General features: G+C 50.2%; 1 protein-coding gene across 2 annotated transcripts in view; it reads left to right on the top strand.

The window, feature by feature from the left end:
- The window catches only part of LOC125460853 (monocarboxylate transporter 2-like), a 318,309-nt gene that overhangs the window by 159,735 nt on the left and 146,367 nt on the right, over positions 1-12,207 (top strand). For both annotated transcript variants that reach the window (XM_048548973.2, XM_059652552.1), the window contains exon 5: positions 7,992-8,090. In XM_048548973.2, coding sequence (XP_048404930.1) covers positions 7,992-8,068 — 77 coding nt within the window. In that variant the 3' untranslated portion in view covers positions 8,069-8,090. The remainder of the gene's footprint in view (positions 1-7,991; positions 8,091-12,207) is intronic.

The raw sequence follows: 12,207 nt of genomic DNA, 5'->3' as shown, positions 1-12,207 counted from the left end.
AGACCCTTTATCAGAAATGCCATTTCTGATGAAGTGTCTAGGTGCTAAACGTCAGCTTTCCTGCTCCTAAGATGCTGCTTGGCCTGCTGTGTTCATCCAGCTCCACACTTTGTTATCTCAGATTCTCCAGCATTTGCAGTTCCTCTGATTATCTTGGAAAATAAGTGACAGGATTAGATAGAGGATCTGGATTGGCGCAGGCTTGGAGGGCCGAAGGCTCTGCTCCTGTGCTGTAATTTTCTTTGTTCTTTATAGTAGGAACTGCTGATGCTGGAGTCTGAGATACCAAGGTGTAGGGCTGGAGGGACACAGCAGGCAAGGCAGCATTCGAGGAGCAGGAAAACTGACATTTCAGGTATGAACCCTTCTTCAGAAAAAATGAAGAAGGGCCCAGACCCGAAACGTCAGCTTTCCTGCTCCTCCGATGTTGCCTGGCCTGGAATGTTCATCCAGCTCTACCGTAAACATTCAGCTTTTTAGCTTCACTCTTAATCTGTGAAATCTCTAGCTCCTGCCCTCAGATTGCACACCTCTCTACATTTTGGGTATGGTCTTATGAACAGGACGAAAGGACTTTTCTGTTTCCTTTCTAAGTTCTGCCCCAAGTGCCTTGAGATATCAATAGACAATAGACAATAGGTGCTGGAGTAGGCCATTCGGTCCTTCGAGCCAGCACCACCATTCATTATGATCATGGCTGATATCCCATGCCCTGGCATTGGATTGGCACACACCTTTCAGGGTCCTCATTCAGGGATGCAGAGGATGCTAGTTATCCCTCCTTCAAACAGAATTCCTGATTACTACCAAGCTTCTCTTTTGTTACTTCCCCACCTTGGGTAACTTCCTGTGATCTGGTACCTCCATGTGTGTTGTGGCTGCCAGCCTGGTGTGTCTGGTGGGTTGTATTAGTGTTGCTGCCTTCTTCTCAACTTTTCTCGAATCCCTGCCTCCTGGCAGCTGCACTGTCTCCTTCCTGACCGCTGAAGCATGTCTGTAAGTGTTTTGAATCATCTTGTTTGGCCATGTTGTGTGACACTAAGGTGGGATTTGAACCCAGTCCTTCTGACCCAGAGGTCAAACTCTGATGCAGCCTATGGCTTTGGTGCAGATCAGGAGTCCTCTGCCTAACTTGCACCTCGCTTTCCCCTCTTCAAAGGCCTCGTGACCATAGTCATTTCTCCTTGGATCATGACCCTGTCCCCATCTCAGTCAGCATTTATTTAGCATGGTGAAAGGTCTCTTTAACAGTGACAGCCACTTCCACATGGTGCAGAGAGATTACCCATAAAAGGAGAGAATAAGGAGGTACTCTGCCCCGACCTACTCAATATTGAACTACTTTTCCAATACCCTAAGCCTGATTCTTAAAGTCAGATGGAGTCGTTTCTCTATTGAATGGGTGCACGGATCTCGATGTAAGCAAAAACCCACTGGCTTGGAGGCCCCTGATGGAATATCACTAGAACTGCAGGCTTTGTCGGCTGTCACCCATGTGATTGCTTGACGCTGCTCTCTCATTGAAGGTGGCTCATCTCTGTATTCTTCCACAAGATGGTGGAGGAATAGCCTGGAGCGTATCAGCTGTTACAGGGATAGGGTAGGCGATGGGTCTGGGTAGGATGCTTTTTGGAGTTCGGTGAGGACTTGATGGGCCGAATGGCCTGATTCAACATTGTAGGGATTCTGGATGTGAGTTTGCTCGCTGAGCTGGAAGGTTCATTTTCAGACGTTTCGTCACCTTTTTTTTATTTGAAAAAATATACTTTATTCATAGAATGTACAAAAAGTAAAACATTTATACACCTAGCCAGTCATGCAAGCCGCTCCGGGTTACCCAGGGGGTACGTACACCAACTAAAGGCAAAATCAAAACAAAGAAGAAAAAAAACAAAGCAAAGAAAACACCCCGGCAGTCGTCACCCCGCAGAGGCCCCGTTGGCCCCCTGACCAGTTGGGGAAAGCGCCAGCTGGGCCCAGTTACCAGATAGGGACCTTGTTTCTATTGTGGACGAGGGGTTTCATACGGTGGTCTTTCCCCACCGCGCCTTGGCAGCAGCTGCCCCAAGCTTGAGCGCGTCCCTCAGCACGTAGTCCTGGACCTTGGAGTGCGCCAGTCTGCAACACTCGGTCGGGGTCAGTTCTTTCAGCTGGCAGACCAGCAAGTTGCGGGCAGAACAAAGAGCGTCTTTCACCACATTGATGGTCCTCCAGGCGCAGTTGATGTTGGTCTCGGTGTGCGTCCCGGGAAACAGCCCGTACAGCACGGAGTCCCGCGTCACGGAGCTGCTCGGGACGAACCTCGACAAATACCACTGCATCCCCCTCCAGACCTCCTGCGCATAGGCACACTCCAGAAGGAGGTGATCAATAGTCTCATGCCCCCCGCAGCCGCCTCAAGGGCAGCGTGCGGTGGCACAGAGATTCCGGGCATGTATAAAGGATCTCACTGGCAGAGCCTCTCTCACCGCCAGCCAAGCAATGTCCTTGTGCTTGTTTGAAAGTTCTGGCGATGAGGCATTCTGCCAAACGACTTTCGCAGTCTGCGTGGGGAACCACACGATGGGATCCACCCTCACCTTTTCCCAAAGGGGCTTGAGGATACTATGTGCTGACCACTGTCTGATGGCCTTGTGGTCAAAGGTGCTTCCTTTCAAAAATTTCTCCACGAAGGACAGGTGGTACGGGACCGTCCAACTACTCGGCCCGTTCCGCGGCAACGAGGCCAGGCCCATCCTTCGCAACACCGGGGACAGGTAGAACCTCAGTAAGTAGTGACACTTGGTGTTTGCGTACTGAGGATCTACGCACAGCTTGATGCAGCCGCACACAAAGGTAGCCATCAGGGCGAGGGTGGCGTTCGGTACGCCCTTTCCCCCATTTTCCAGGTTTTTGTACATGGTGTCCCTGCGGACCCAGTGCATCCTCGACCCCCAAATGAAGTGGAAGATGGCCTGGGTGACCGCAGTGGCGCAGGTCCAGGGAATAGGCCAGGCCTGCGCCACATACAACAGTACTGAAAGCCCCTCGCACGTGACAACCAGGTTCTTACCTGCAATGGACAGGGACCGGAGTGTCCACCTGCCCAGTTTCTGCTTCAGTTTGGTGATATGCTCCACCCAAGTCTCAGTGCACGCCCCAGCTCCACCGAACCAAACACCCAGCACCTTCAGGTAGTCTGTCCTGACGATGAAGGGGATGAAGGAGCGGTCATCCCAGTTCCCGAAGAACATGGCCTCGCTCTTACCGCTATTGACTTTGGCACCCGAGGCCAGTTCAAACTGGCCAGCAAGTTGCGGGCAAAGAGCGTCTTTCACCGCATTGATGGTCCTCCAGGCGCAGTTGATGTTGGCCTCGGTGTGCGTCCCGGGAAACAGCCCGTACAGCACAGAATCGCGTGTCACGGAGCTGCTCGGGACGAACCTCGACAAATACCACTGTCCAACAGCCTACTCACCGACCGACAATCGGTGCAGAAGACGGCGACATCGCCCATGTACAGGGAGTTCTTGAGCTGAAGGCCTCCGCTGCCTGGGATAGTCACGCCCTTCAGGCTCACGTCCTTCCTGATGGATGCGGCGAAGGGCTCCACACAACACACGAACAAGGCAGGAGAGAGCGGGCAGCCCTGCCTGACTCCAGATCTGACGGGAAAACTGTCCAATTCCCACCCGTTGATCGAGACTGCGCTAATGATGTTTGTATAGAGCAGCCGGATCCAATTGCGGATGCCCTCCCCGAACCCCAATTTGGAGAGGACGTCCCTCATGTAAGCATGAGAGGCCCTGTCGAAGGCCTTCTCCTGGTCCAGGCTGACGAGCCAGGTGTCCACCCGCCTGTCCTGTACGTAGGCGATCGAGGCCGTGCTGTCCGTGGGCTTCGCGTCGTATAGTCCGGCATAGAAGTATCTGCTGATCCTCAAAATGTCGGGCCAAGATGACGTCACCGAGCCGTCGTCCGCCTTCAGCCGGCTAAGCACAGAGCTCTCTTTGTGCACCTTCTGAAAGAAGAAACGCAAGCACATCTCGCCCTGCTCCACGGAGCGGACCCTGGACCGGAAGATTATCCTGGAGGCCTCCGCGGCGAAGAGTGAGGCTTGCTGGCCCCTCACCTCGCAGAGGTCCTCCGTGACATCGACCCCCATCAACTGCAGAAGGAGCAGGTTCTGCACCCTTTTCTGGAGTCGCGACAGCTTTCCCCGCCTCTCTTTCGCCTTCTGAACACCCTTGAGGACAAAGAACCTCTTGATGTTCTCCTTCACCGTCTCCCACCAGTCGCCTGGAGACTCAAAGAGGGGTTTCAAGGTTCTCCAACCGGCGTACTCCCTCTTAAGCTCCTCGACGTTCTTTGGGGTTAACAGAGTCGTGTTGAGCTTCCATGTCCCCTTGCCGGCCGGCTGGTCGTCCTGTAAGTGACAGTCGGCCAGCAGGAGGCAGTGGTCAGAGAAGAACACCGGCTCGACACCGGTGGACCTGACCGAGAACGCCCGTGGCACAAACAGGAAGTCTATGCTTGAGCGGATGGACCCGTCTGGCCACGACCAGGTCTATCTCCGCTGCGCTCCGTCTGCAGGGGTGCTGAAGACGTCGAGCAGCTTGGCGTCCTTCACCGTGCCCATCAGGAATCTGGACGTGACGTCCAGTTGAATCCCCCCACCCGCTGTCCCCACGCCGGATCTTCCATCTGCATCAATGATGCAGTTGAAGTCTCCGTCTAGGATGACCGGCCTGGATGTAGCCAGCAGGGGTGGAAGCCGCTGCAGGACGTCCAACCGCTCACTCCGTACCGCTGGGGCGTACACGTTGATCAGCCTCAGGGGAGCATTCCTGTAGGTGACATCAGCCACTAGGAGGCGCCCCCCCACCACCTCCTGAACTTGAGAGATGGTGAAGTTGTGCCCCCGCAGCAGAATAGCCAGGCCCGAGGAGCGACAGTCGTTACCCCCCGACCAGATCGAAGGCCCACAGGTCCAGGCGCCGGACCATTTCCCGTACCTGCCGAGGTGCAGTATCCCGTACTCCTGCAGAAACAGGAGGTCCGCCTTGATGGTGGTCAGGTAGGCCAACGTGGACACACATCTCGCGGTGGACTTGACGTTGCACACATTAATGCTCGCAACTCGTACCCCCATTGTGGGCAGTGACCGCAGTACCCTCCCCAAGTCCAAGGTCCAGCCCCTCCATCTGTCCCTTCATGCCCATTGCCCGGGCTAACTGCTGGATGCTCTCCGGGCTCAGGAAACCGTCCGTGCTGCCTTCCAGGTGGCATCCCCCTGTCGGGGGTACGGAGGCAGGAGAGTCTGGCTCTGGATCAGGCTGGGGACGCGCTGTTTCCTGCTTCCCGCCTGAAGGTTCTGGGGGGGGCCTCCAGGGCCCCAGCGGCGTGTGGCTGGGTGTCGGAGGGACGCCTCCCGTCACCTGGAATCGGGGTGCTGCTTTCCTTCTCCGTTGAGATCTTTAGCTTCTGCTTTGGGCGGGCCTCCTCCGAATCTCCCTCGTCAGAGGAGCTCTTATAGAGCCTCTGTAGCTGCCTCTTCCCGCCTGATGGTTGCGGTGCCAGGGCCCGCCGGCGCGCCTTCCTCCTCGCTTTCCGGACCGTCGTCCACTCCCCTGGGTCACCTGTCGCCTCCTCCATCGACTCCGGGTTGTTGGGGGGGGAGCGGAGCCTGCAGGGGCGCTTTGCTGGCCTTGGGTCCGTCCTGCGGGGCTGGGCCCTCCTGCACGACCTGGCCCTCCTGCACATTAGCGGGGTCCTTGCAGGGGCCTGGTGCCTTCCTCTCCTCCGGAGTGGCTTGCCCCGCATTGCCCCTGCCGGCGACCTGGGCGTAGGTGGTCCCCCGCCGTGGGCATGCCCTTTAGAGGTGGCCCACTTCCCCGCAAAGGTTGCAGCTTTTCTCTTGTGGGCAATCCTTTGCAAGGTGTCCCTCCTCCCTGCAGATGGTGGCTTTGCAGTCGGCCGCCACGTGGCCTGACCTACCACAGGCATGGCAGACTTTAGGTTGCCCTGCGTAGGTCAGGTAGTCCTTGCTCCCGCCGATCACGAAGCTGGACAGTGGGTGTACGATGTTCCCGTACGCGCCCGTCCTCAGCGTCACCCTGACCTGCCTCTTACTGGTCCAGATCCCGAAGGGGTCCATGATGTCAGTTAGGTCCCCTTCCACCTTTGCGGACCTTCCGAGGAAGGTCAGGACATCAACTGCTGGCACATGCGGGTTGTATATGTGTACAGTCACCATACGGCTCCTCTGCGCTGGCATCACAAACAGCGGGACAGCGGTCAATACAGAGAGGGGGCCCTCACCTCCTTTCTCCTTGAAAACCTCCGGGAAGCGCTCGCAAAGCTTGGCACTCCTGAAGGTCACATCGTAAAAACGTCCTCCAGGGAAATCCTGCAGGCAGTAAATGTCTGCAGCAGCGAACCCACAACAGTCCAACAGGACCCTCTTCACGAAGAAGGTGCGGTCCACAGGTGCACCTTCATCCACCCTCTTCACGGAAACACGGATGGTGTTCCAGACCCCCTGACCTGGGGCACGAGCACTTGCCGCAGCCATCGTTGCAGGTTGGCTGCTCCCCTGAACCAGCGTTAGGCCGAAGCCAACATTAAGATCCACCAGTTGCAAGGGTGTACAGCCCACCCAACGTCTTCCTTCCACCTCCAACACAGTCGCGCTCTCCTCCTCTCTGTCCGCAAGAGAGTGGGTCTTTATTTTGTTCCAGATGTAAGCTGGTTCACTGAGCTGGAAGGTTCGTTCCCAGATAATCAGTCACCATTCTAGGTAACATCAACAGTGAGCCTCCGGTGAAGTGCTGGTGTTATGTCCCGCTTTCTATTTATGCATTTTGGGTTTCCTTGGGTTGGTGATGTCATTTCCTGTGTTGATGTCATTTCCTGCGTTGGTGATGTCATTTCCCATTCTTTTTCTCAGAGGGTGGTAGATGGGCTCCAAATCAATGTGTTTGTTGATGGCGTTCCAGTTGGAATGCCATGCTCCTAGGAATTCTTGTGCATGCCTCTGTTTGGCTTGTCCTAGGATGGATGTGTTGTCCCAATCAAAGTGGTGTCCTTCCTTATCTGTATGTAAGGATACGAGTGATAGTGGGTCATGTCGTTTTGTGGCTAGTTAATGTTCATGTATCCTGGTGGCTAGCTTTCTGCCTGTTTGTCCAACGTAGTGTTTGTCAAAGTTCTTACAAGGTATTTTGTAGATGACGTTTATTTTACTTGTTGTCTGTATCGGGATTTTATGATTCTGTGACAAAGCAGCCCACTTGAATGGCACCATATCCACAAGTAACTACCCCTCTACCACAGCCATTCAGTAGCAGCAGTGTATACTATCAACAAGATACACTGCAGAAATTCACCAAAGATCCTTAGACGGCAACTTCTAATCCTGGGACCACTTTCATATAGGAGAACAAGGGCAGCAGATACGTGGGAACATCACATAAAAATGGGAAAAACTGCAGATGCTGAGAACAGAAGTTGTTGGAAAAGATCAGCAGGTCTGGCAGCATCGGTGAACAAAAAAAATCAGAGTTAATGTTTCGGGTCCAGAGCTCTGAATTTTTCTTCACAGATGTTGCCAGGCCTACTGAGCTTTTCCAGCAACTTCTGCTGTTATTCATGGGAACACCACCACCTTGAAGTGCCCCTCCTAGTCACTCACCATCCTGACTCGGAAACACATCAGTGTTCCTTCGCTGTCGCTGGTTCAAAATGCTGGCATCCTCTCCTTAATGGCATCGTGGTTGAACCCACAACAGGTGGCCTGCAGTGGTTCAAGAAGGCAGCTCACCAACACCTTCTGAAAAGCAACCAGCGACAGGCAATGAATGTCCCATGAGTGAATGAAAAAATGTACAAAATTGATGATCTATCGAGCAGACAATAGTCCCCTCATGGATTGAGTGACGGCATCACTTCAATCTTTGACCTAAACAATGACATCGCACTGCTCATACATTTTCCCATTCTCCTACTTACAGCTCTTACAGGCAAGTCATTGATCAGAAATCTACCACGACTGCTCCTAAATTCACACATGAGGATGATCCTCCTGTGAAGAAAGGAGAAAATTATGAAAGGTAAGACAACACACCTATGTAAAGATTTCCGTCGGTGTTAGTGACACTTGGAATTGCCATGCACAAATCTGCCACTGTGGTGTTAGTTATATTTGTGTAGATCACATCTGAGGAAGTACCATTACTGTTGCTTAAGGCAGCTGTGCAGTACAACTGTCAGCTGACATGGTCTTCAATCCGTCTTAAAATTGAATGCAATAAAGCGAATTACAGTAAATACTGCTCTCTGGGACAATAAGGAAAATGTGGCAGCTCTTTACCTCTCCGAGACCGAGACAATTTAATGCAATTGTTTGGTTTCGCATGGATGCTGTAGCCCTTCAATAGATGCTGAGGGTAGAACAATGCATCCTGATTAACTAGAAGAGGCAAACTACTTTGTAAAAAGACCCTTGTTCTTCCACACCATGTTTCTCTAATGCTATGTCTTTCATGCAGCACACACAGCACTGAAAACTCTGTCACTGGCTTTCTATTTTCCCCGTTACTGTTACATGCCTTCTGGATTAGGCTTTTACCTTTACACTATATTAGGACTTTAAAGTCTGATCTCACAATTAAATGTTGTGATGAGGAAATCTGGATTTTCCGGAGTATAGGTCTAGGGTTTGAAAAGGCGTTTGGAGGTCATCTTGCACAGAGCAGCATGGCTCCTTCTATGCAATTTAATAAATTAATACCTATGGTTGCTTGAAGGTGTAGACCTTTGGTCTTTCAGATACAAAGAAACAAGCTGTTGAGATATTACCTCTTGCATTCAACAGGCCAGCTATAAGAATACTATATTTCAAAAAGATTAACAATTTAAACTGAGGGAAGCTGACTGGTTGGCAAGTCATCTTTGGTACTGAGATCTTGTGCTGTTAAGAATGCTCAGGAAGATATTATTCTACATATTTTTGTTTAATTTAGAAAAAAGTGTAATAGTTGGATATCTTTATTTTGTTGCTGAGAACACTTTCCACCATCAGATTATATATAGCTGCAAGCAACCATAAGTGAGCCTGACTGATGAGCCTAAGTTGGTTTTTATTATAGTTCTTGCACACCTACGATTGTTCAGCAGGTGCTATCTCATCAAAGAATCACACGAAAATATGACCTTGCTCCCCCGCTGTCTCCAGACAGATATCTTATAGCCTTTTGAGGGGGCAATGTGGTCAACAACCAGCCCATCTCCTTGTTTTTCTTTATTTTACATTTCTCTCCATGTCTCAGTTATTTACCTCTTCCTCCTGCTCCAATTCAAACTGACCTTAATAGCACTAAGTAGTTTCAATCACTTAAGAGTGGTTATACTTGCCTTGGAATGGCGTCCAATGAAGCTTCACTAGTCTGAAACTTGGGATGATGGCATTGTCTATGAGGAGAAATGGAGGAGATGGGGCCTATATTCCTTAGAGTTCCAATAGCAAGGCATGACCTTCTTGAAATTTCTCATGGGGATTTGACATGGGAGATGTTGGTTGGATGCTTCTCATCAGGAAAGCCTGGAACTGTAGATTATTGTTACACTATCAGGTGTCAACATTAGAGTTAAGAGGAAATTAGGGTGGTACAGTGGCTCACTGCTGCTTCACAACACAAGGGATTTGGGTTTGACCCCAGTCTGTGTGGAGTTTGCATATTCTCCCTGTGTGTGCATGGGTTTCCTCCGGGTGTTCTCCCACAGTCCGAAGATGTGCAAGTTAGGTGGATTGGCCATGGGAAATGCAGGGTTATGGGGATAAGATGGGGGTCTGGTTGAAATATCTTCAGAGGGTCAGTGCAGACTCGATGGGGTGTGCAGCCATTTTTTCATCCTTACCTAGTCTGGCCTACATGTGACTCCAGACCCACAGCAATGTGGTTGACTCTCAACTGCGCTCTGGGCAATTAGGGATGGGCAATAAATGCTGCCTGGCCAGTGATGCCCTCATTCCCTAAATGGGTCAAGAGAAAAACAATTTCATGGTATCAATTGATAGTAAAACGTATCCAAATCCTAGTCAACAAACCAATCTGGAAGAGTGCTCAGTAAATTCCTTAACTGATCTCTCACATCCTGCAAAATTTTTAATGGTGTTAATCTACTGAGATCAAAAACAAAGTTGCTGGAAAATCTCAGCAGGTCTGGCAGCATCAGTGAAACAAAAAACAGAGTTAATGTTTTGGGTCCGGTGACCCTTCCTCAGAACTACTTTTCAGTTCTGAGGAAGGTTCGCAGGGCCTGAAATGTTAACTCTGTTTTCTCCTCTACAGATGTCACCCGACCTGCTGAGCTTTTCCAGCAACTTTGTTTTTGTTACCGATTTACAGCAACTGCAGTTCTTTTGGTTTTTAGTCTATTGAGAAAAGAGTTTGTGCCCTTTAGCAGAGAAAGCATAACAAACTGGCTTTCCACTCTAACAAAGTGTGGGGCTGGATGAACACAGCAGGCCAAACAGCATCTCAGGAGCACAAAAGCTGACATTTCGGGCCTAGACCCTTCATAAGAGAGGCTTTCCACTCTGAGTTGTGACTGATAAACAAATATATTATTTATTAATCGAAAACTGACTCTCAAACTTTGTCAATGCAGGTGTCATTTACTAATTATAGCTATAATGGGAAAGTATGCTTATGCTATGTACTACACTGATAAATAACAATTAAATTCCTGTTGTCTGTCTGTGTGGTTGCCTCTATAGGGACTGGAAATGAATGTTGCTAAGCATCCACTCCAGCTTGTAGCACAGTAGCTATCTTTAATCTTGTTTTTCATTATTTTGCTGCATTCCTGTTCAGCAGGGGCTGTAATTACCATGCTGTGAGCAGGAATAAATTAGTCAAAATAAAGCCAAACTTGGTCAATGTCATTGTAACTTTGCTTCGTTGTCTCATTGACCCTCTACACTGGTGTTTAGGCAGGAGAGGGGTGGAGGTGAGTGGTCAGACACCTTGGAGGTTCCTAAGAGATCAAGGTCAAATTCTGAACATCCCGTGTTCCTGGCCACCCTTTGACACCAGTTTGATTCTTCCCCACTTCAGATGTCTAAATTGGGAGCTCCCACCAATTCCTCTCTTCCTGAATCAATGCCCCCTTCCCATTTAGCAGCCTATTTATTTCTGTGATCTTGTGAGATTCCACATCATTCTTGCTTATAATTTTGGTGTTTAGAATTCATACATAGAACAGTACAGGCCCTTTGGCACTACTAAGCTCAATCTACCCTGCATACCCTACATTTTACTATCCTCCATGTGCCTATCCAAGAGTTGCTTAAAAGTCTCTAAACTATCTGACTCCACTAACACTGCCGCAGCGCATTCCACATGCCCACCGCTCTCTGTGTGAAGCACCTACCTCTGACATCTCCCCTATACCTTCCTCCAATCACCTTAAAATTATGTCCCCTCGTAATAGTCATTTCCGCCCTGGGAAAAGTCTCTGACTATCCATTCTATCTATGCCTCTCATCATCTTGTACACCTCTATCAAGCCACCTCTCATCCTTCTTCAGTCCAATGATAAAAGCCTTAGCTTGCCCAAGCTTCCTCAACCTTTCCTCATAAGACCTGCCCTCCAGTCCAGGAAGCTTCCTGGTAAATCTTCTCTGCACCCTCTCTAAAGCGTCTCATCATTCTTGAAATGAGGTGACCAGAACTGAAAACAATATTCTAAGTGTGATCTAACCAGGGTTTTATAGAGCTGCAGCATAACCTCGTGGCTCTTAAACTCAATCCCCCTGCCAATGAAAGCCAACACACCATACACCTTCTTTACAACTCTATCAACTTGGGTGGCAACTTTGAGGGATCTATGGACTTGGACCCCAAGATCCCTCTGTTCCTCCACACTGCCGAGAATCCTGCCATTAACCCTGTACTCTGCATTCAAATTCAACCTTCCAAAATGAATCACTTCACACTTTTCTGGGTTGAATTCCATCTGCCATTTGTTTGCCCAGTTCTGCATCCTGCCAATTCCCTTCTGATGTCACTGCCTCTGAGTCAGAAGATTTTATAACACACCTATTCCAGAGATCAGTGAGTATAAAGTTTAGAGATAGTAAGAACTGCAGATGTTGGAGTCGGAGATAACATAGCGTGGAACTGGAGGAACGCAGCAGGCCAGACGGCATCAGAGAAGCAGGGA

The sequence above is a fragment of the Stegostoma tigrinum genome, chromosome 18 (genome assembly GCF_030684315.1).
Source record: "Stegostoma tigrinum isolate sSteTig4 chromosome 18, sSteTig4.hap1, whole genome shotgun sequence".
Lineage (NCBI taxonomy): Eukaryota > Metazoa > Chordata > Chondrichthyes > Orectolobiformes > Stegostomatidae > Stegostoma > Stegostoma tigrinum.
Note: the sequence above shows the minus strand (reverse complement) of the source record. Positions and strands in the feature narration are given on the sequence as shown.